Source organism: Syngnathoides biaculeatus, chromosome 2 (assembly GCF_019802595.1).
Source record: "Syngnathoides biaculeatus isolate LvHL_M chromosome 2, ASM1980259v1, whole genome shotgun sequence".
Lineage (NCBI taxonomy): Eukaryota > Metazoa > Chordata > Actinopteri > Syngnathiformes > Syngnathidae > Syngnathoides > Syngnathoides biaculeatus.
In genome coordinates, this window is record NC_084641.1 from 12,519,543 (window position 1) to 12,544,735 (window position 25,193).

Consider the following 25,193-nt stretch of genomic DNA (forward strand, 5'->3'; position numbering starts at 1 on the left):
GTTGCAGCTGTCACTAGTGCCGTCAAAGTGTGTTGAGAACAGGAGTCAAAGTTTAAATTGTTTCTGGTTTTTCTTTGCTCTTTTCATGACACTGTTGATGCACTTTTCCATCAAGTGTTTGATTCTAACTGACGGACGTGTCACTTTGTTAAAAGTTTTGCCCTGCTGGAAAGAAACTGACTGAGGTGTTCTTTTATTAACTTTAGTTCAGGTTGAATCATTTGTGCAATCTGTAAATGAAACATTGGACTGCGAGAACTTATTTTTTTAATTGTGTTCCGAAAATTTCAAGGCTTTATTTAGCTAAGTGGCCTGGCCAAGAAACCATCTCAAATACAAGAAAGAAGACAACAACAACAAAACAAACTTTTCTTTTATAAAAAAAAAAAAAAAAAAAAAAAAAAAAACAATGCACCTGAATATGAGACAGGTAGGAACAATTGCGTTATACATTTAGACAACATTAATGCAGTTACCTTTATTTGGCTCTTGTAGGAGTTTTTCTTCAAATAAAATATTTGGACATGCTGGTTTTCTGCTCAAGTAAAGGATTACTACTCCGTCCACCACTAATTACATATTATTTGATTTTATTGCAAATGTGTTTGATATTTTATGAAGCCCCTATTCAAGCAGTGGCAGTGATTAAAGGGTACATCAATTCATGGTCTAAGTACACCGTTGCACTGGCTAAAAAGGGAAATGATTCAAAAGCACCTTAAATCCCACTGCTCTAATGTCAAGTGCAGATGTTTTTTTTTTTTTTTTTTTGCGGATGCGACATTGAAATAATTTGCAGTGTGGAGATTGATTTGGCACTTGAGACACAGATGTTGTGATGGAGAGGTTTGTCATCTGAGGGATTTTCCACTGTGCACATGTAAACACTGTCTGGGGATCAAGAGTCTTGTCCTCACTGTCGCGAAGGGGAGAGAATGTTACTTGCGTCTAATTCTATTTTCTTTTGCTTAAATAAACACAGCATCTATGAGCGTAAACACACATTTGCACGCGGCCCAGTATGTGTCTGCCTCGGCCTGGGTCAAGATGAAGACTGGTCTCAAGTCAGTGAACTCTTTGTCTTGCGTTTATTCTCCTTGTTAAATAAACAAGCAAATAAAAATGAATTGATAAGGGAGCAGCTTCCCGAGTGAGAGGTGAAGTCAGAATTGAATTTGGATTGTGTTACCATGACGATCCTGAAACTCCTCCCGTGTCCCATAGGCCCGCTCTGGTTGCTGTGCGCCAGCGTGTGTGTTTGTTATTTAACTTTGTGTGTGTGTGTGTGTGTGTGTGTGTGTTGTGTGTGTGTGTGGTGTGTGTGTGTGTGTGTGTGTTGTGTGTGTGTGTGTGTGTGTGTGTGTGAGCAGTGGGTGGTGGTAGCAGTATTCACCAGAGAGACATTGTACTAAACAGACGTTTCCCCCACTGTTTTCACTCTGACCTGGTAGGAGATTGATGACTGAATTTTGGAGTACATGTTAACAGTAACTGGTGATTTATGAAGATACTGAGGGTAAGTGAGGCCACACAGGCTTGAGGGGAAGAAGAAAAAAAAAGATATTGCCTTTTAAGTTGAGGTAAAAATATAGCCTTTTTAAGTTCAAGTCATAATTGTTATTAGCGCTGTCGGGGCTGCGCAAGAGGGTTGATTCGGATTTGAGGTGTGCACAAAGTGTAAAGTGCAGCACTTCCTTTTCTGTTGGCCACGTGCCTCTTCTGGCGTTTGAACTCCCCTTCAAAGGCACATTTACTGCGTGGAAAAATAATAATTTGGGGAAAATACTCCCCCTCTGGTATCACATATATGATATACATTTTGAAATTGAGTCAAATAGATGGATAACTTCAAATAATAGAGTACCAAAAAATTTTTTCCTGTTGCAAAGGCAGTGGAAACATTTCTTGGATGACCTCTTGCACTGCAACAAGTGCACTGTGTGTCTTGGCTGCCTCACTTAGCCCACTTTCTCAGTAAGCCTCTTTATGTCATTTTTGATTCATTCTCTTTTTCTTGGCTCATGACTTCCCAAGATATTATTCAGTTGTGTGTGTGTGTGTGTGTGTGTGTCTGTTTGGGGGGAGGGGGGTTCCACCTCTCTATTCAAATTTTGGAATTAAATTCACTTCGATGTGATCTATATGACTCGAAGAGGCGGAAGAAAAAGAAGGATGGATGGATCTATGGCATTTTTATGCAAGAAAACAAATTTGGGAAACACAGAAGCAGGCTTCCTGTGGAAAGAGGGATAGTCCTCTTTATTTTAAAGCCATCTCTGAGTGACTGAGTGAAATGTTTCCCATGTTCGCTCAGGGACAACTTTATTTCTTACTGGGGATTTAACACTCACTCAGTCCCCTCATAAATACAGCGTCCCTCAGCCTTTTGCTCGCCATAACTCACACACTAACTCTCCGGCTAACTAAACTCATATAGCAGAGCTCACGGGCTTGTCTTTTTACCTCAGTCTCTCCATCTCATTTTCTTCCCTTAAGCTGATTTACACAGGAAACAATCTCCTCTGACTGCAGCCTTACCGGACGGCTCTGGTGATCTCCTCGGCCCACTGGTGTGTTGCGTTTTACAAAAGAAATGGACATTGGATTATGAGCTAGCCTAATCTCCTTTAAAGTCAACCTAACGCACAGAGAATGAGTATCCAGGCATGTTGACAGAACTACAGTATTTTCTTTTTCAAGTTTTTTTTTTTCTAATTAATTCTCCGTGCTCTGTTGACTTTCCATCTCAATTCCAACTCCTCAATAAATAGCAAGCACACAACAGCAGATACATTTTGATGATGATCTATTTTCAGATGACGAGCGCTCAGATGGGTTATTTAATGATCTTCGAAAGTCAAGAAATCATCACAGCTGTGCAGTTCACGTTTCCACATTATGTTTTGGAACAATACCCCCCTCATCTGACTTGTGTTTCCACTGTGGGGCGGGAAGGCCAGAAGATGATGTTTGCCTCATTTCCATAAAATAATGTGACATTGACTGAAACCGTTTGTTGCCTCTTTGCCAGCTAGGAACACAAACTTCTTTTGCATTTCATTTGAGTCCTTTGAGTACTAGTTGGTGCTCTAACAGAAGGATGACAGGAAAAACTGTGGTAGCATTTGTTATGTCAGTACCCGTAACAACTTTTGACAATAGAAAGCAATACTGTACCAAAGCGTAGTGCAAATGGGCAGGTTGGGAGGAGACTGTCTTTCCTTCTGGTAAAGTTCTTGTATTGGTTGTTAACTGCCTCCTGGCGCCTTCTGTTCTCACTGTTCTGTCCCAAAGGCCCCACTCTGACACCTCCCGAAGCATCTGAAGACCCTCTGAAGTCAAAATTGCCCATTTTGATGTCTCATGGCATGTTGTATTTGCGTTTGAAAACAGTCCTTGCTTGAAGAAATTAGCCTCAGCACTTGTTGGTGGATGGGGGAGGAGGCTTGCGTTCATCTTTATCTCCCCCCCATCTCCCCACTCTCCCTGCTGTCCTTCCTCCCTTTTTGATCTTGCTATCAAATCTTCCCGTCTGTTTTATGAGTGACGTTTACCTGAGAGCAGCGAGGGAAATGGCTGGTGTAAGAAGACGCATGAGTAAATGCGTCTTAGCAAGCGATCACCTTTGATAATGCCAAAGTTCCGGTGGGAGAGGAAGAAGATAGACAACGAGTAAAAGCCTTGTTGGTAATGAAAAAAAAAGGCCTTGCAGGAAGGAGCAACGCTGTGATCCCAGCCTGGTGAACCTTCATTGTCCAGTACTGCAAATAGTGCGGTGGCACATCAAGGCTCACTCTGCTCCGATCCACCCAGAGGACAGATCTGGATGTGGGATAGCACACCATGTATTTTATTGCACACCAGCTGGCCCCCAAATAATCTCATAATGATACAATGACATTGGGCACACGCACGCACAGACATATGCTCAAGCGCACACACACACACACACTCACACCCACAGAGGTGCTGCCATCCAACACGTATGCCTGTACCTTCATCCATGATTAAAGAAAAAAAAAAATGCGGAAGTGGATCTTTGCCGAAGGACCGCAGAAACAAGAAATGTTAACTTTCGTAATTGCTCCCTGGATTGAGAAGTGGTGAAGAGGACAGAGAGGCAAGCACGCTACGAAGGAGGGCCCCGTGTGCAGATAATGACGGGGTATCATTGTAGCGCTGACTATGTTAATCTTGGCGCTCTCCTCTTGTGTGTGTGCGTGTGTAGTATGTAGTAGTGTGCAGCCTACCTACAGCGCCGAGGTGTATTGCACACTCTCATTTGATCTCGTAACAGCCTGAATGTATACCCTCTTCCAAGACCATACCCGTGTTTTAAAGCGGGTTAGGCTATAATTAATTGCCAATGGCGTTGGATAGCACTGGCATTTCAGTAATTAAACCATTTTTTTTTTCTGTGTGATTAAGTCAAAACAGGTTTGTCTTCACTAACTGTCTGAAATAACTTATTTGTGAGTTGAATTTGTCTGGACTCGAAGATTATGAATGAATCGGTTTTATGCTCCAGTATCTAAAATGGACTTGCTACAACTTTAGATTGAAGTAGCCTAGAATTTTATGGAGTCCTAATGTATGCACTAGGGTCCCAGAGGGTCAACCCACAAATACTGAATATTCTGAGCTTTACAGTTGTATGGAAAGGTATGAAAATGCCTGTTTCTTATACGCGGGTATACCCAGGACAAACAACCATTTTATCCTGCAGTCTAAAGTGGCCAAGAAGAGCATGAAATTTTCATGTCACGCATCAAATGTGTATTTGAAATGAAATGATCTGACCAAAAGGGGACAAAATAGTACGCTTTATACACCTGGGTATAAATTGGAGGTATAAAGAAGTAATCAAAATGAGCCGGTGATGTAATGTATAATCATTTCAAGCACCTGAAGTCAAAGCTGTTTTTCACAGGAGGACGAGCCTACTGTATGAAATAACTTTGTGGGTTTACGAAGTTTGGCAGCATGTTAATAATGTGGGCTGCCAAAGCGAATCCCACTGCAGCGGCAGTAACCATTTCTTGAAGACGTATTGGGAAAACCACGCAACGTCCCGGGTTCCTTCTGATGAAGACTCGCCCGCGTGTGCGCATTCTTCACAGAAGAGAGGAAGAATGACTCAAAGCGTGACTGGATGGAGCGAGTCAAACTTTATGTGTGCTGCCCCTTCTCTTTTTCTTCCCTCCTCATCCCATTTGAAGTTCTAAGACACTCTCATTTAAGCCTCATTGCACAGCAGCACAGGAGAAAGTGTAATGAATATGTATCAAAACAGCATATGGCAGCAGTAGCGCTGGGACTAGGTGTGTCTACCAGAAGGTAGAGTGCTGCCAATGCATTATTCTCCATTCAAATTGGAGAAGAGGAGCTGAAAGGTGTTCAGGAAGTCCTCCGATGGGTCAGTCGCGGAATAAGTAGGAGAACGCAAAAAGGAACAGGCGCCATGTGAAATGAACAAAACACAAGGGGCTCATCAGTACAGCGGTAAAGCAGTCAAGTTTTTCTTGATTTAGATTTGTTTTTCCTAACTCGGCGCTCACTGACACAAACGTGATTAAAAGTGATCTTTCTGACACATTAGGATGCACACGGGAAGTAACCTCCTCTAAAGCGTTCATTATTAGATGCATGACAGCTCTGAATATTTATAAAATGTTTTAATAATTAATTGCAGCAATCTGCTCCTGTAATTCATCAGATTTGCACTTCAACAGAGTATCCGTTTTCACTTTAAAATAATAATAAGACGAATATGAATGTTGCAGAAATGTAAAACGGGCAGCTGGATGCAGCAGACGAGCGCCACGCGTTCTCAGGCTTTCCCCGTCGCTCAGCACGAGTTCAAGTCAAACTATATTTTAAGACGTCAGTATTGCGCAGTCTGAAAACCTTCAAACGTTGTTGTGCGTGACAGTTTAGTGAGTGGCTTCTGTTCAAGGGTGTCATGAAGATAAAGATGCAGGAAACAACGTTGGTTTGGTGTAGAATGCTAAGGCAGTTTCTGTGGTTTTCATCAAAAGGTAATTTATTTGTTTGAGTCAACTTAACAGTATTTCCTTCAGTCTACTAAGACCCAAAATAGGCATTGTTTTTTTTCCCCCATAAAGTAGCTCAGCTTGCTTGAGTTTTTTTTTTTGTTTTTTCCCCTCACCCCTTTTGAAAAAAATGTTTTATCACACCTTCAAACACAGTCACAGCGCATTCCTCTTTCGACTGAACTCCCAGAAACAACATTGTTCCTGTTTCAGGTGAAAACTGCCATGTTTGATTCCGCTTCATATTGAAGGTTCCACTAAAAGTTATCTTTTTATGATGATGTGACTCAGTTCGGAGTGTGCAAATGACGTGACCTGCATCTTTAAACTACTGCAAACCGAATCCATAATAATAAACATATTGTTCAATGAATAACTTTGACAGTGTCAATCAACCCTGAACACTTATCTTGGTAAAAACAAACTATTTGACTTAACGTGGCTGGTGGATATGAACACCTGCATTCCATCGTACAGTCATTCCCAAGCACATGCGTGTCATAGTCATATCCATGCAAGCCCACTGACACCTTCATCCTGCTTGTAAGAAAAAGACAACAAATGAAGAAGCGTCTATGAGGGGGGCTCACAGCCATGGGGGTCTTTGAAATCCCACAAGCGGGAAGGCTCATTCTCGACACTTCCTCCTGCAGTCCTACAAAGAAACTATTTCCATTAAATTTTAATCTTGCATCAGCCAAATATGTACAATATCATTTTACAGATGAGAGAAGACAGAGCGAGATGGAACAGGGCGACGTGTGAACGGGTACCTGTTAAATCTTAAGTCCCAAAGAAGAAAAGAGTCTGTCAGGCTATGCAGATATTTTAAAAGCAGTCATGTTGTCGGTGGAGGCATCCTGTCTGGAAATCCACGGGGGGTTTTTGGTCCCCTGATAGAGGGAGGCTGCTATATCAGGGTGATGGTGGTGGAGGTCAACAAGATGTGATTCAGAATCATCAAAGTGTGTGGAAAAACAAAATTGAAAGGTAACCTTGGAAATCAATTAGTCAGTCCCCGAGCACATAAAACACACTCGAAAGTTAGCTCTGAAACCCTCTCCTCTCCTCTCCTTTTGGAGTTAGTCATCGGGGGGTTTATTTCTCTCTTTCTTTATGCCGGAGTGCCTTATTTGCTGTCAAAATGTCTTAAGACTCTTATTAGAGGAATGCCACAGCTCATTTCCGTGTAATGCCATTCAAATGCTGGTGAAAGAGGGCATGTCTAAAGATCTAAACAGCCGGCTTTTTAGGCCCCACATTAGGGCTCGTGTGTCATTGATTGACATTATTTGGCCTGACAGGGCCTCACATCAAGGTTAACCTCATGGACAACAGTCCCGCCCACCCCAACACACGTCGACACACACTGACGCTCTACACTCATTCGCTCGCTCATATGGGACTGAACAAAAAAAAAAAAGAAAGACTTCCTGTTGAGTGCCATGATGATGATGATGATGATGATGATAATGTGTATCTTTGTGTATGCGTGTGTCACCTTCATTGTTGTGAGTGTGATGCCAGGTGGAGATTTCGAGACTTAATTGATAACTAATGGAGCGGCATGTGCTGAGTTTACCCTGGAGGATTGACGCCGCGTGTGTGTGTTTGACTTACTCAGCAGTGTATCTCCGGATTGTGGTGAATTAAATATGAGCCCACGAGATTACGACGTAGAGCCAGTGAGACATCAGTATAGGTCACCTGACCTCTTAGACCAGTGGGTCATTGTGTTTTTTTTACGAGGGAAAGTGTGCAACAATGCCATGCACACAAAAACACGCACACGAGGGTCCGTGCACACACACACATGCATACGTACACTTTGACTCTCAACAAGCCACAAAGACAAAGCGAGATTCCCGTGACCAAACTACAAGTGAAGCAGTTAATCTGTACAGATATTAGCTGAAGGGCCCTTGAGAGGTGCACTGCTGCGCCCCCTTCTCTCCACTGTACTACCCACGATGCCTTGCCACCGCGCCACACGCCGCAGCTGTGGGACACACACTGAGACACACAGGAGTTGTCTGCTCATTTACCGTGGCGCTTGGTTTATCAAATTGCACCCCTGCGAACATCTTGAAAGTGAATGTGGAAGCTGAGGCCCAAAACAAAGGTGCTGGAAAAATTATCCCCTGCCATTCTCAGCAAAAGCAATTTTAACTATGTGTGCCAACGGTGTATTTATTTAATGCCTGGACTCCTGAAGTTGAAACACTTGCAAGTGAAGTCATCATGTGCTTCCAGCTGTGAGTCCAGATTTGATGTACAATATTAACAAGTTAGCCAGGTGTCCCGTGAATTACCCAAAGCAGAAAACAGCATAAAAGTTGGCTGTTTTGTTGCGTGGCTGTCACAGCGATTCTTGTCACTCATGTCAGAGCTTTTCTTCGCCCTGAAACGGCTTCCGGCTGCTTCTCCTCTGCTCTGGAAAAGACCTTAATTACACTGTTTGTGATGGAGCCCCAGGGCGTATTTGTCCTTAGATTTGCCCTCAGGTTCGGCATCTTTTCCCCGAACGCCCGAACTTCAAACATACTGTACATTGTTTTCTTCAGCCAACATACCGTACATTTCTTACTTTAGCATTTTTTTTTCTCCCTTTGTAGCGTATTGTCTGTGTTTTGTGCAAACATGACAGAAGTGTGTTACTTTGCTTGAGGGGTGTGTTATGTGCGTTATAACAGCATGTAGACGGTGCAAGTTTGAAATTGTCCAAACGGGCCCTTCAGACATTGCCCTTTCCAAAAGATGGCACACAAGGAGCAAGGTCACATTCTGGACTCAAAGCAATAAGTCCCTTCTTGAAAGGTAGTAGATAAAAGGGAAAAACAAGCTGGCAGATGTGCAACCAACTGATGAATAATAAAATAGATTTGTGTGAGAGACAGGCCAGTGAGGGGAGGGTGTGCAAAGTAGACCTTTTGACCCGTATATGCGTGCCGCTCTGCGCCTACATCACACATCGATCCTGCAGCGGAACCTCACAAATCCATTAGAAATCCAGCTGTTAAAAAAAAAAAAAAAAAGAACAGGAACAAAATGCTACAAATTGATACTGATGGAGGTTTTCCACAGCCGTACGCACGCTTGCAATTCTCTTGTTTATCTGACTCTTTCTGTTATTGATCATATCATGATCAATGTGTATGCTCTGCTATTATCTCCTTTCATAAAACGAAGCAGAAATAACATCCCCGATGCCTGACAACCAGCGAGCTCCAAAATGAGCGGATTTACATTCGGGTTGGGGACAGCTGTCCCAGCACCGACTAAACTGGTTCCTTCAGGAAGACTCTGAGGCTCAGGTGGGTTGGCAGGGCTCAATATGCTCCGCCGGCCTTGCTACCTTGACTTGTAATCTGCCCCCAAACCCACCACCCCCTCATAGCACCCTGCTTCTTCTCTGGAAGTACACACCCATTTTTACCGCCTCTTCCCTAAATCCCCACTCGACATAAACCTCCCCTCTGATGTGCCCACCCCCAAATCTTCATCTATCATCTTGTTGGCAATGGCATTGTTTTTAATCATCAGAACCTCAAAATTATTATCGCTTGTGATGCGGCAATTAAAACTTCAGGTCAGAGGCGCAACGAGCGGTGATCAGCAGCCGAGCTGAGAAGTTTTAATTAGACGATCAGAACCATTAATGCACAAAAAAAAGGTGTGCGCTGGGAAATTAACGGGAACGTCTTAATCAGGGTTAGCGACTCCGAAGAGGAGTCAAGTGAACAGAGAGCAAAAAACAAATCATTTCCGCACCACTGGGACAAAACTCAATTAAATATGGATGCGGAAAAATGGAAATTTCCCGGCATTAGCTTCGCAGACTCTTAGAAAAGTGTAGCAAAATCTCACGGAGGGGTTGACGACCTCGCTTATTGTTATTCTTGTGTAATAAAAATGAGAAAAGGAGCCAGATGCTGGGGTCCGGGCATCGTGGCGCACGTCCATCAGTGGTTTTCCGCTTGACTTCCTCGCCAAGGAGAACAATTTGAAATACTCTGCCTGTGATTTGGATAGCACGCACGCACGCACACAAACACACGCACACACATAGCCCCGGTTCAAAGAGGTACACACTGATTGATTCATCCACCAAAGGTTCATAAAGTTATAAGCAAAAGCTAATCTCAGTTGCATGATATAAAATAATCTTCATCTCACAGACCCTGTTTGTATTAATTAAGTCCAGATATTGCTTACTTATTTGCTTCTGCATCAGTAATATTGGAACTCAGCAGGATACTTCAACAAACACACGTTTAAAGGGTTTTATGACGTAAATGTAAAGGATACATTTTATGTGCTCTTGCCACTAAAGTGGGTCTTGTTAATGTTCTCAACATCTGGTATACAGTTTTAATACAATGAGTAATTAGTAACGGCATGAAAAAAGTGCTTGGAAGAAACAAAGGTCTACTGCGGATTGGCTCGTTTTGTGTGTTGTCTTTTCATTTCTTGTAATTAATTTTTCACTGAAATACCGTCTTTTATCTGCTATTCATTTAACTGATCTTCAAATTACCTACAAACTGTGAAAAGTCGACAGGAAAATGTATATAAGGTGTGTTATATGTTGAAAATAATGGGAACAAGTTTTTTTTTTTTAATGCACACGGAGGAAGTCAGATAGAGGTAAAGCCGTGATGCGACTTGTCACAGCCGTCATTAAAATTCTCGCATCCTTTTCTCGAAAGCTGCCTTGATTACAGTCTGTGCACGTTCACACAAATAATGTACTTCCAACAGTGTTATTAGGATTTGAAACGCTACTTGATTGGGCGTGATATCATTCTGGCTCACAAACAGAGCGTCTACTTTCAAAAAACAAAAAACAAAAAAACAAGCAAACTTGTTGAGCAGTTCTGAAAAGAAATAGGGCCCGAAAAGCACTTTTTGACTTGAAAAGGAACCAAGCCTATTTCAAGCACTTTGAGTTGTTTCCTGTCTTTTTCCTCAGGTTTTGGCCTTATACAGACAAGAAACGATGCTTGTTCGTAGCTCTGCGCTGTTTCCAGTAAAAATAGTGTCACACTTCAGATAAGCAGCTGGAGAAATTAGTTTTCGATGTTGTGTTTGACTTCAACCCCCCCCCCCCCCTTTGTTTTTTTGGGTTAGGGTTAGGAGCTTCACAATGCTGACTGAGCTGTCAGCGCATTGACAATTAGCACACCGGGTTAAAACTAAGTGTACATTCATCCAATCAGCATGGCAGCCTTGTTTTTCTTTCTGATATTCATTAATAAGGCAGAATGCTTAGTTGACTCACCGGGAAGTGGGGGAGTCGCTCCCACAGGGAAAGGTTGTTCTTTCATGTAGGTCCCCTTAGATTTGATATCATTGTACGCTATCATGCACACAAATGACTTGAAGTAAACAGCTTAGTGTTACCATAGCGATCTGTAATGTAAGTAAAGGGCAAAAAAAAAGCTGCTGTGGACAGAAACCTCAGCATAAATAATAGTGAAGACAGCTGCTATAAACTAGGCAAGCTTAGTACTATTCTCCGTGGGGCCTTTTAAGTACATTTTGCGCACGTTCTTTGTCGTGAAAAGAAAATCCTACATAAATGGTCTCTTATGGGGAGAAACAACTGTGCAGGGGTCATTTTCTACAAGGATCCAGAGATGGCAATGCAAAGGAATTGGTAGTTAAAGCATGAAATACTGAACATAGTTAAAAAAAAAAAAAATGACCTCCACTGCAACACCCAAATGACCCCAATCTTCCTTGGAGTGTACTTGTAAAAAAAAAAAAAAAAAGTTAGAAATTTATGTCTTCCACTTCCTAATAGTTTTTCCAGCTGATTTTGTTTCTCTGCCACTCCCCACCCATTATCCCCTCCCCCCTCCCCAAAATGGCTGTCCTCTAAAAGGTTACCCTTTCAGCCCTGCTTGCAATTGTCTAACACTAATTTGTTGGTGTAATGTGCCGTTGCTACTTACCCCCACCCCCGGCTCTCAAAACGACATCATTCCTGAAGTCATTGTTTCGTTGAGGAAGTGTGCAATGTAAATACAGTAACTGAGAAAGCATGTGTGTCGGGCGCTGCTTGCATTGTCCGCTGACGGGGTGATTTGTACACTCCCTCCAATGGTATATCGTCTAATGATTCTTTGCAAAAGAAAATGAAAACAAGATTTTATGTTGCACCAGCGTGATTTACATAATGCCAGCAATGGCTCACGCGTGATTGTGTTGCGTTTTATGGCCCAGGGAAAATGAAGTGGCTTGTACTTGTTATAGAAAGTCAATTGAGTCTTAAAGATAGAACTTTGCAACCTATGATATCATGCATTCCTCTCCAAGGAAATTGTGCGCATATTATGTTAGGCGAGATGCGGAGTCAACGCAGCGGGAATAAATATCTCTGCTTCAGTCTGCTGCCGGAGCTTTACGTGAAATGAAAAAAACAGATCACAACTTTTAAAAATATCACAAATGTTATTTACAACCTCGATAAAAATCTGGCCTTGAGTTGGAGTCTGCAAAATGCCGTCGCAAGGTGAACTTTGGTGGCTCTGGAAATAAAGTGAAAGGTAACAGAGTGCACTTTCTGCCCTAAAAAGGCAGCTCGGGATGTGGAATGCCACAGGCAGCTGTTCCTGCCTCATCAGAGGACATGTTATAAAGATAGCCCCACTTGGGTTGAAATAATGCCACCCATTCCCGCCCCAAAGCACACTCGATCACATTGTATTGTTCGCAGAGGCCGTGCTGGGGGACCAAACGACACCAGGCCATACAGTCTGACCACGTCATGTCAAACATGCTAACGTGCTGCATGTCTTTAACATGATGTGCTACCGCCGTGTTTTAAAATGTATTTTAAGTAAATTGAATTTAAAGTCCGGACCCAGAATCATTTGGGGGATTGTGAGCAGGCACACAGCCCCCACACACACTTTATTGTTTTAAGGTCAAAATTATGCATGCTCTGGTCATGTTTCGAGTCAATGTTGGTGAATGGGGGGCTCTGTTGAAATAAACTTGGTTAAACACAGTTGGTGGTAGGGGAAAATAGTGTTTACTCACATTCCAAAATGGTACAGTTGATTAGAATATGCTAGTTAGTGCTACTATACGATCCTTTAAGAAGATAATGTCCTGAAAATTGACTGGGACATAGAAAATGATTTCTGGTTCTCATTCAACCACTCAATGAATAAAAATGAATTTTATCTCGACATTATTGGAATAAATGCATCAGTGTTGTTATTATAGTAAATCTGTCTCAGAGGAAGGAGCCAAATTTCAAATTAGCGTCTTAAGTTCAAACAGTTTGTTTTCTTGAAGTCTCGGCACCATATTCACAATGGTCACTGTACCAGACTGTTTTATTGGTCATTTCAAACTACTCTTAATTGCTAGAGGACTCTGCATTATTTTCACAATTATCAAATCAATACATAATAATATATCGATTTACCACATTACTGGTAATGCTGTTAATGATAGTAATGTAATGTAATGTTTTTATGTCTCAAAACTTTTCTCTCTTTCTCTCTCTCTCTCTCTCTCTCTCTCTCTCTCTCTCCTCTCTCTCTCTCTCTCTCTCTCTCGCTCTCTCTCTCTCTCTCTCTCTGTTGTCGTACTTGAGCAGCTTCAACTACTGGAGACGAATTCCTTGTTTTTTTGACATTCTTAGCAAATAAAGACAATTCTGACTTTTTAATGCCTCCATATGCAAAGTGTTTTAAAGCTGTGACCACAGACCACAACCTCTTGAGGTGCGAGTAAAGATAAAATTTCAGTGTTTCATGTGAGGGCATAGCTCGTACTGCAGTTCAGTGTCGCTGGGGGGGTGATACATATTTGTCTGTGGTTCCAGTTGCCACTGCTCTTTTGTCCTTGTTTTTTTTCATCACCCTGAGCTGCCCGTGTAGGTGCCACTTGGAAAGCTATGTACAGTATCTCTGTGTCCTTACTCTTGTGCTCTTTTAAGTGCTTTTGGAGGGGAGGGGAGCGGTTATTAATAGCGGCAGTTACCATTCAATGTCCATTGTTTTTCCATTGTGATATTTGAAATCCGAAGTCATTTATGAGTATGAGCTTTATCACAACAAGCCTGCTAAAAGCGTGTCGAACTGTGAATACTTAATTGACTTTTTTTCGTTTTTCCTCCTGCCTCAGCTGAAAGGAGTTTATGCACTGAATCGACCTCAGGAAAACCCAAGATGGCCGCCAAAAGGAAAGGTGGCCTAAAACTCAATGCTATCTGTGCCAAGCTGAGCCGCCAGGTGGTGTTCGACAGCAACTCCCAAAATGCGGAGGGAGACCAGAGCGTGGCTGAAAACAGCGAGCGCGGCAGTTCCCACTATGATGACAACGAGACCAACTTCCGCGAGAGCCTGAGCTTGAGTCAGAGCCTGGAAGAGGACCAGAAAAGACGTGAGGCCATCGAGAAGTGGGTGAACGGCGAGTACGGTGACGAGCCGCTGACAGCTGAGGGCGGAGACGAGCAGGAGCACGAGCTCCAAGATGCTGACGATGAAAACGCCCCTCCCGAAGGTGTCTACATGGTACAGCCCAAAGGTTGCAGCGATGAGGAGGACAACAACGGTGAGGAGGCGGAGCCCGTGGTTGGGTCTCAGGATGGCAGTTACCACGACGACAAAGATGCTGAGGACGGGCCTCCCAAGCCTGACGCCTACATGCCAACGAGCGAGGCCCCCAGTCGCCAAGCACCTTTCTCCTCTCCAGGTATATTTGATCACATCATTCAGTCACATTGCTCAGCACCCTCGCTTTGCCCTTTAAAAATTCCACTTTAGAGTATTAAGTGGCAAGGCTCAGACTGTGTGTGTGTGTGTGTGTGTGTGTGGTGTGTGTGTGTGTGTGTGTGTGAGTACAGGGGAGGGGGGTGAGAGAGAAAGAGAGAGAGCGCAACATTGTCACACGCACATAAGCTTAAGTGTGCCCATTATTGGTGAGAGACACTCTAGAGTTGCATTATGAATAGTCAGTGACATTATTACCCTAAAGACAGATTCAACTGGCATGCTGGAGGGCGAACATAGGAACTTGCCAGTGTGTGCTAAACTGTATAAGGAACTTCATAAATGGAGTAGGCTTACAGCGTGAGGCTGTTCTAGCAGCTGTGCGTGGTCAACAGCACATGGTGGGGCTGGGCTAAGCTTCATATTACACTTCGGATTACATATTGAGTCTTTGATTGTCCTTAAGCTCACTAAAGTTAGCCACTGCTGCACTATTCGCTTCTTTTATGCTTGGCAAGCACTATTTTTTTTATCAGCCAGGAGATCATGAATAATCATAAAAATGGAGCATCCTTGGCATGCTCTTGAAATTGCTGAAAAAGACGGGAGAAATTATGTAATTGATCTGTTATATGGTTAAAATGTTATTACTTTGCTACATTGGGTTTAGTAATAAGTAAATTTATGATATTTAAGAAACAAAGACCTAATGCTGAACCAAAATCACCCTGGTCACATTTTGTACACATTTTTGTTCCAATTTACCATAATTTGAACAGGAGATTCTATTTTTTAAAGAAAATGCATTAAAACACAGACTTTCATTTATGATCCAAAGTCATTTTGTAGAAATTAAAACTAAATAGAAGAAAAAAATGTGCACAAAGTCTGCACTGTTCCCTCCACCAGTTGCCCTAATCCTGCATGCAGCCCTTAATTTTCTTTGCCTCAAAGTTCCTGTTTGTTGATTGTAAGTAGGGCATCTATACTTCTGCTCAGCACACAATTAAAACATTTTTCCTTCTCTCTCTCTTTCACTCCCTCTCCGCCATCGTTCAAAGGCTGATGCGCAGTGTACATAATTATGCATATAAACATAGTGGCTTAATTATCTCTCTCAACATCAGTGACAATGTAATTAACAAACATTGCAAGATCAATGAGAGAAACTGCGACCCTCAAAACATTTAACTCCTCGCGCTGAGGCATCGTGCGGGATTTCCTATCAGTGCAAAACCTCTGAATACTTTTTGGAGCCCTCATATAAGTCCGTCCATGAGAAATAATAAACGGATACACGGACTCAAAAAGTGTGACCGAGATTCCCATTTGCAATTTCAGGTTCACTGTAAAAAGTTATTACACACGCCACTGTATTTCAGAACACTTTTTAATTACTCGACTGCCTGTTTATTAACGTCCGCAAAAATCACAAACCGGGGGCGGGGGGGTTCAGTATGGTTTGATGTATGAAAAAAAAAAGTGTTTTCTTGCAAAAACATGCACATACAGTAATTAGACGATGTATTTCATTTAATAAAAATAATAGATGCAAAATAAAACAGTTCTAGAAGAAAAATACTTTATTAAAAAAAGGGAGCAGTTAAAACAGACGCATTGAAGCAGTAATTAGGAAAATATGTTTTTGCTCTCAGGCGTATACTATGATGTGCTGTCATGAGGAATGTGGTGGGAAATCCTCTTAATTTGTCCGAAAATTATTATTTAGCACTTCAAAATAGATTTTCGTTCATCAATTTATGCAAGGTATAGTGACAGACTGAACAATTAGATCCCCTTGCATCAGCTCGCAGAAGATATAATAAAGCTGTGTATCCACCTGTTGCCATTCATACAACAGAACAGCTCCAGATTCCACACTAAGTCAATTTGTGAGTAAATGGAGATAACAGACTTTATTCAGGATTTGCACTTTTTGAAACAACTGTATTTGGTGGGGTGAAATAAGATTTTGTAATGTAAAATGGGTACCTCATCATAATTAGGAAACACTGATTAACATTTACCACCTGATAGGTCACACAAGGTCAGATGTTAAAGGAACCAAGCTAATAAATAAATGGCCTTGCTGAAAGAATACCTAAACTTTACTGATCCTTTTACAACATCACGCCTTATAACTAACATTATCTGACCATTTTACCACGCAACAAAGCTTGTACAAGCACGATTCACAAACACTGCATAATAGTGCTAGCACTGTTGCAAACATTAAAAGGTTTAAAAGGTGACTTTTTGTCGAATTCCAATGTTGCTTATCGCTGCTCTCCATGGCACTGATAGAAATGCTCATCTTCTTATTACAACCCAATGTGCCATAAATTTAAAAAAAAAGAAAAACAACTTTTTTTTTAAAGTTAGTTAAGATTTAGTATAACAGTGTAACAATTTTTCCGTATCTGTTTTAAGAAAGTGGTTTACATTGTGCAGATATGATTACAAAGTGACGAGCCTGCTAATGTTCCGACTCTAGATTAGTCCATATATAGCCACTAGCGTGCACCTTTATCATCAGCGACACCTCTGCCTCTTGTCCCGTTTGCAGACCAGCTATGCCACACTGATGCCCATATTTGGCTTGCCTGAAGGAGATATAATGTCCATCTGTTATCATATCTCCAAGGGAAAATGTGGCCTAATTGTCTCCAATATAGACAAGGCAGTTCTGCATCTTGTTGTATTTTCAAGTGTAAAAAGATTTTCCGGTGACACCAATTGGAACATTGAGAGGTTAAAAATATATATTGAATTAATTTCATTTAAAATGGATTAATTGAACCTTAACTGTCAGTGAGTGGGAAAACTCATTTGCACTGTGTTCTGAAAAAAGAAAAAAAAAAGTGAAAAAAAAACTGCGTTTCAAGCCAATATCACTTGCGCTGTTAGCATGGTCAGATGGCAATACACTCCTTGGGCTTTTTCCCTTCTATCACAGGGTGATGATAATATCAACAATGATAAACTATTTTTAAAAAATTAAAACGCATATTGGCACATTCAGAATTGACATATATCTTGTTTACACAGCTCTGATGCAAAAAGAGGACATTACTCAAAGTCAATACAGATTAATCATAATAGGGTCAATGTTTACGTAAGTGCTTAATTTTCAAATTGGCAATTTGGCAATGGGCTTTCCCTCTAAAGATTTTGATTGAATCTTTTTTTTATGATACCTCAAGTAGTCCAGTGCTGTGCCACATTGTGTATCATATATGTATGTGTATGTGTCTGCCCTAACTTTAGAGATACATGATCCACTGTGTCCTGAAATCACCTGAAAATATACAGCATGACCTATCAAACGTTCTCAACCGAGTCACACGTGTTGTGAAGGTTTAGTATCCTGTTGCGTATTCAGGCACACTCAAATGCTCTTAGCCTGTTACCCCTGCAAAAAAAAAGAAAGTGGGGAGAAAAAAAAAAGGTAAAGGGCAACATGAGGCAGCTACAGTTTCAGTTTACCCGAAAACATTTGATCAAATCATCTAAGAACAAACACACCGACCCATTCATTCATCTATTCCTCTTAAATGTTGCATGCCCTTTTCGATCCCCCGGATACTCTTTCACACTGATCCACCGCGCAGAAGAACGACCCCAAAGCAGTGGGTGGAAATTTGGGGATTATTTTACATGCTGCGCAGGAGATGTGAAAAGCAGAGCACAGCAACTCATTTAGCAATAACTGAGAAATTGGAGACAGGAGCTGAAATATTTGTGTATTAATTACACGAGTGGTAGGCGGTATTACCTCTGACCAGCTTAAGTGCGCTCTGCGGCTGAAAAAGCAATAAAGAATGTTTTTTTTAATTGGTAATGGCCAGTCATGAGAATTTTGTAGCCACGCATTTTGCAAAAAGTTAAGCACTATCGTATGAAGGGAAGTGGATAATGCAGCCTGGAGGAATTACCATAGACTGGATGGAGTTCCCGTGGCCGATCATGAGAATGCTGTTCTTTTTTTTAGACAACACAAATTTGGGAGTGACTTTGTTGGGGGCAATTTGCAAAGTTGTGAAAAAAATGAAAGAGGAAATTAAACAAAAAATAACTATTTAGAACATATCACGAAGGAAGGAAACAAATAAAGGATATTGATGGCATTATGATTAATGAAAGACACACTGGCCAGGATACATACACACACATATATATATATATATTCACACACATATGATGTATACTTAACCTGCCATTAATCCTATCCCTTTGATGATGAATAAGTACCTAAAAGCTGAAAAATAAATCTTTAAAAGGATTTTTTGCAGTTTTATAGCATCATTTTCAATTAAAAAAAAGACATCCACATTGGCCACTAATCACTGAATTGATGTCACAAGTGTCGTTGGTTTTCTCATAGCCAATGCTCATTTGAACAACGAATAATTCAGTACTGTACAACTAGACCTCAGTTTTAAGGGGTGGCGCATGGGGTGGTGCATGAAACTCACGGGAGGGCAATTAATAATACCCTACATACAGTGCAGTTGACTCTCAATTTCACAGAGTAAAAGTGACGTTTTTGGGGGGTTTTTGTGCCTGTATAGACCTTAATAACCGTACAGTGCAACTTTATTGTTTTGTACTTTTTTATGGCTTAAAACACACAGAGCAGTAGAAAGCGATTGAAAGTATTTGAAAAGCATATATTGTCTAAAATAACTAATAATTGTGTTTTCAGTTTGTCGTGAATTGATTTAGATGCAGTCACAACACGATAAGCCGATTAAAAATCTCACCAAGCTTTGTGTTCAATGTTTGCTGGGTCAAGTCAACCTGGAAATTCTGCAGCAGCGTAACGTGAAACCAAAAACAGGAAAAGCGCTACGTCAGACTGCTTGCCTGTCTAATGAAAACGAAATGCACAAAGATACTGTATGTTTCAACCCTGTTGTGTAAAGCACGTTGCAGGGTATAAAATACTAAGTATCTTTTCATTCATAAAATCAGATCTGCATATTTCATACAGGCTTTTGCGGTTTGGCTTATACATACTTTTCCGTCATGGATCATAGTCGTATAAAACGTTTCACTGAAGTCAAATGGTGGATGGAATCAATGAGCGATTGGTGTATTTAATGGCAAAGCATACAGTATGTCATTGCTATTCTAAAAGGTCAACAATGAAAAAAGAAAATTTAAAAGCACTCGTGAAAGTTGTATCCGTCACATTTACCTTTCCGCTGTTTCAGGAGAAGCGTCTGCCCTCCGAGACTATGCGGCCAACACAATGAACGAATTTTTGGGAATGTTTGGCTACGACGACCATCATATGCGGGATGAGCTAAACAAGAAGCTCAGCTTTGAGAAGCTCAAGGCCGCTACCTCAGACTCCTCATCCCTTAGCAGCGAAGAGGCCTCTCGGCGAGCCCGCTTCTCGAAGTATGAAGAGTACATTCGAAAGTTAAAAGCTGGTGAGACCCTACCTTGGCCCATACATGCTTCCCCACCAAAACCAGATGACCTCAACTCAAAACTCTCCCAAGACAAAAGCCCTACCATGCTCCAGACCTCCGGGGGCATCCCAGCAGCTGAGGCTCAGATCTACCCCACTAGCTCGGATCACAAGCAGCAAGGAGGAGCTCCCCTGGCTGGCGCACAGCCATCTAATCCCTCTCACCTGCAGAACATGGCCTCCCGGGCCTCCAAGTATGACTTCTACATTCAGAAACTTAAAATGGGTGAGAGTATACAGCCCAATGGTAACGCTTTTAAACGCCCCTCCAAATATGATCTAGAAAATGTCAAATTCCTGAATCTTTTTAAACCGGGTGACGGCAACCCTGACATGGGTGGGGCCATAGCCTTTAAGACTGGTAAAGGCGGTCGCCCTTCCAAATATGACATTAGAACAATCCAGAAACTCGTGCCGGGAAATCCCGAAGCCTCGCTGATGCCCAACATCCTCGCAACCGCACCGGGGAACCCTGGAGCTCCAGGTGTCCCCACCATTGGTGCGGCTGGCTCCAGCATTGCACCAGGACTCACCGTGGACCAGACGGGCCATCTAAATTTCACCACATCTGACTACTTAAAGTCCACCTTCTCCAAGACTGACTCCATCACCACTGGCACTGTGTCGTCCGTGAAGTAAGTCTGCTCACACCCACGCAGGGGAACATGCAAACTCCACTCAGGTGGAGCCGGGACCCAAACCCGGTCCTCAGTACTGTGAGGCCAATGCTCTAACCAGACCAACCAGCCTTTATAACAACATTGTATAAAGTTATTTGAAGCACACTACAATCACAAGTACATCCTCAGCAGTTCTAACCTCCAATTTAAGAACAGTGGTCACCATTCAAATGAGATGGACAGTGCATACACCTAAAATCTATTTAATCATTAAAAATATTTTTCAAATCACACACACAGTGTAATCCAAAGGTTGGAAGCGCAGAGCTCTTTTTTCTTTACAGTTATTGCTTCTCAAAGGAGCTGCAAGGAGCTCTTGTGAGCTCACACACACACTTGACTGCTAAAGCCAGTCAGTTAGGCCAATGTAAAGGTAATTGCTACCTTTGCGGAAGCCAACTGCACTGTAGTGTGAAATAGTGCATGGAGCCCAGTAGAACGGCGACATGATGAGTTGTGAAGTGTTTACTTGCTGTAGCGGCCCCTCGGAGACTGATTTAGCACAGTCATCGCAAAGTGACTGACTTGGTTCATTTTGGCTCGGGTGTAACAACTCTCCCTTTAATTACTTTGGAGTTATGGCTAACCTAGCGGCGAGTCACTGGGGCTCATGCAACACTGTCTGCCTTTCTTGTGTGCACTACCGGTACCAAACCAGTGTTTGATTAGTTTTAATCTTGTTTCTGGTTAGGTGAGAGCTATCAAAGTCAGCGTTCAGAGCCCTCAGGCACATCTCCCTCAGGGTCTGGCCTTGGTTGGATTGTGGCTCACAAGACCTCAAAGCTTGGCTAACTGACCCGTTTAGTGCAAAACATGGTCTGGCAGGACGTCCTCCCCTCCGGGCCAGATTAACCTCAGGTCATTCATTCCCCATGTGGGGCTTCACAAGGAACTAAACGCTGCCCCTGAGGGGGGCCGATGCTGCATTGTAACTGTCATTCTACAGATACAGCACTACCACCACATAAAAGGGAAAGGTGAAAAACTTAATATCCATTTGAAATTTGGATCAGATGGGATAGCAGGATACGGTGTTCCCTCATTTAACACATTACGTACCAAAAATACCCGTATTAAGTGAAATTCGTGTCATGCAGGATATATTTTTTTATTTACAGGATTTTTTAAAAAACATTTCATTTCTTTTTTTTTTTTCATCTACAGTATGTTTTTTACACTTACAGTATGATTTTTTTTTTTGAAGGATGTTAAACCCCTAACCACACACTTCAAACCTTTCTCAGACAGGCATTAACTTTTCCTCACATTTCTCTTGTTTAAGCACTCTCAAAGTTCAAACCTTTGTAGATGAAAAAAAAGTACACTAGATCAAAAAAAAGATCAAAAAAATTTAAGGCCAAAATATTTGTTTGAGAAATAAAAATCTAAACGTCACTCCATCCATTTTCTTCCCCTTATCCAGGACCGGGTATAAGCGTTTTACTATAAAAAGAAAAATGTTATAGCTTTTTAGAAATAAATGTAATTTTAATGATCAATTTCTGAGTTTGAACACACAAGAAATTATGAATAGTGACTCGGGCATATTTTACAGTTCTGCTAGCCAGTTGGCATGGTTCTCCTGTAGCGTCACTGGTGCAGGTGTCTTTTTGAAATTGAGAAACATAACTTCTTTTTTTTCTTTTGAGCGAGAATATTCTTATAAACAGACATGCCACCCTCGATTATGTTTGAGAACTGCAATGGACAAACCATCAAAGGGTCCCATTCTTGTGCTGAAGTTCATTGGCCATCGTTGTCAAGCCATCAAATGTTAGTCCTTCGTCCTCGTCTTCCTCAAAACTTGTGTCTGCTTCTTCCTCTTCAACACTAAAGAGCCACACTGCTACCTTGGAACAATTATCTAAATTAGGCAAGCTGAACGCATTCTATACTGTACAGGACAGACGGCATGGAGGAGATTGATTGACAATGGTCTAGTACAGTCCCTAAGACAATTAGGCTGCAAAACACAATGCGGGTTTTCCTTAGCGAATCAGGATATGGAACACAATGCACATTCATACACTGTAAAAAAAATGCAGGAAAAAAAAAAACTTTAACAGCGAGACCGTGTAAAATAAACCGCGTTGTAGCGAGGGAACACTGTAGTCCCATATACAGGAAAGACGTTTCTTTCACTACCCTATTATCCAGTTTTGCTTATAAGCACTCACCAAAACACTCCCGTAAAAGATTAATGTCCTTTTTGCTCCTGCATTTCTCTTTTCATTGGCTGAAAGGCTATGCATCAAATATGTGCTCCTTCCATCGCTGATTCATACGGCACAGAAAAATGCTGGTCTGCCATGAGAAAATGTGAATTGATAGTCGAAAGTTTCCGCAAGTAAATATTGTGTCACTTTGTGTTTATTAACAACAGGCAGCCCAAAGCTGCCATTAATCCTGTCCCTTTTGTGTTTCCTGCGGCGTTAGGAATGGCCTGCCACCAGATAAACCTGCCAGCGACGACGTCAACCTCTACCAGAAATACATCGCCAGGTATGCAAATCCCTCCACAGCCCATGCTAAGTACCGCTGAGACAATACATCCAAACAGAGACAAAGCATCGACCCTTCCACTGATGGTGTTTTATTCAGCAGTGTAACTAGATTCTCCTCTGAAGATGCTCTCTGTGCACTGAATTGATTAAGAAAAGACTTCAGTTTATGTGGCGAGCTGCATGAAGGCGAATGAAAAAGAAATGGCTTGATTGTGTCTGTGACTGAAAATGTTGGAATACAGTCCCAGAGTGTGTACTAGTCAACCTTCCTTACATTTTTACATGGCCTTGGAGAAAAGGTAATTATAGGGCTAGTTCCTCTTTAACTCGACTAATAAAATGCGTCTAAACTCCTTAGTCTGACATGAATTTTAATGATTAGACCAACACAAGAAGTGGAGCTTTTGCACTAATGTGATCAGTGCGTGTGCCACCGTCCCTCTCAACAACGTTTGTCTCGGAAGCAGAAGACAAGAACTCAGGTGGACCAGGATGAGGACGGCGAATGCAGAATTTGCCTTCATGCAACAAGCTTTTATAAACAGATTGCATATGTATAATTTTAATACAAGTAACTGATACGTAAAAAGAAGCACGGGATGTATTTCAGCATTATCTGATCGTCCTGTGGAAAAGAGGACAAAAATGTATCATCTGCTGCCAATACAGCAATTCTTCAACATTCACAGCACTTTTATTTTAGGTCTGCCATTTATTGTTAAATGCACGACTCTTTAAAAAAAAAAAGTCAATCAGCGACAAAATAGAACAAATCAGGCAATGGGAGGTGTCTTTCCATGGCCATGCAACAATGCTTAACACCCCACCACCACCACCACCACCCTCACACACATTCAGATTCATTTAGAGCTGATGCTCAAAGGTGATTATCACTCATTTGTTTATTCCGTCTAAAAAAGAAAGAAAAGCAGCATTTGAAAAGCCGAAGTGGCTTTGGTGTTAATGATTACTTCTCCAAGCCATAACATGAAGGGCACAAATCAAAGCCTTGGCACTGACACACATGCCTAAACATACACACATACACAAAACCTCTTCCTTGGACTGATTACATTTTGCAAGAAGATTTAATTAAGGAATTTTTAATGAGGCTTCTGCTGGCACTGCCAAGAACTGTTTTGATATTTGCACTGCATAATGCATAAAATTTGTCTAAACATCTCGGCAGTTGATGCACGGGGAGGCTGCAGATAAGCTCAGATACAGTTTCAATTTCCGTGTTGGGTTGGGTTGGAGGCAAAGAGAAAGGAGGGATGGAAAAATGGGAAAGGAGAGCTCATCAAAGGGCGAATGTTGCACAGAATGGGAGGTAGAAGCGGGGGAGGGTCTTCCTTGCAGCTAATGAGTGCACACAAGTACTACAACAAGCTTTGTACATGTAGTTTGCACCGAATCCTTGTTTAAAAAAAAAAAAAATTATCTAATCTCCTCACCACAAAACATTTGACGCTTCCCTGGTAGTGTTTAGTCGCAGCTTTCCCTCTTGCTTTCATGCACCCACGAATTGCCTCGGCACTTTGATCTGTGTCTCTATTGTAACTGGAGATGCGCCGCAATCTCGGCATCGTGGCAATATTAATATTTAATCTGCAGCTGAATAGCGGCGGCCCATTAGGCCCCCTGACGCGGCAAGTGGGAATTGTCCAGAGGCAAAGTGATACAGCTGGGCAATGAACAGCGGGGTGGGCCACAGTCTCAGGGGGCCCCGTGTGTTCATGAGGATG

The 25,193-nt window shown here is 41.9% G+C and overlaps 1 protein-coding gene across 14 annotated transcripts in view; it reads left to right on the forward strand.

Annotated features, from left to right (window-relative positions):
- Window positions 1-25,193, forward strand: part of casz1 (castor zinc finger 1) — a 232,224-nt gene that overhangs the window by 179,899 nt on the left and 27,132 nt on the right. For all 14 annotated transcript variants that reach the window (XM_061834104.1, XM_061834095.1, XM_061834060.1 and 11 more), the window contains 3 exons: window positions 14,199-14,768; window positions 20,002-20,899; window positions 23,381-23,446. In XM_061834104.1, the coding sequence (XP_061690088.1) occupies window positions 14,199-14,768; window positions 20,002-20,899; window positions 23,381-23,446 (1,534 nt within the window). The remainder of the gene's footprint in view (window positions 1-14,198; window positions 14,769-20,001; window positions 20,900-23,380; window positions 23,447-25,193) is intronic.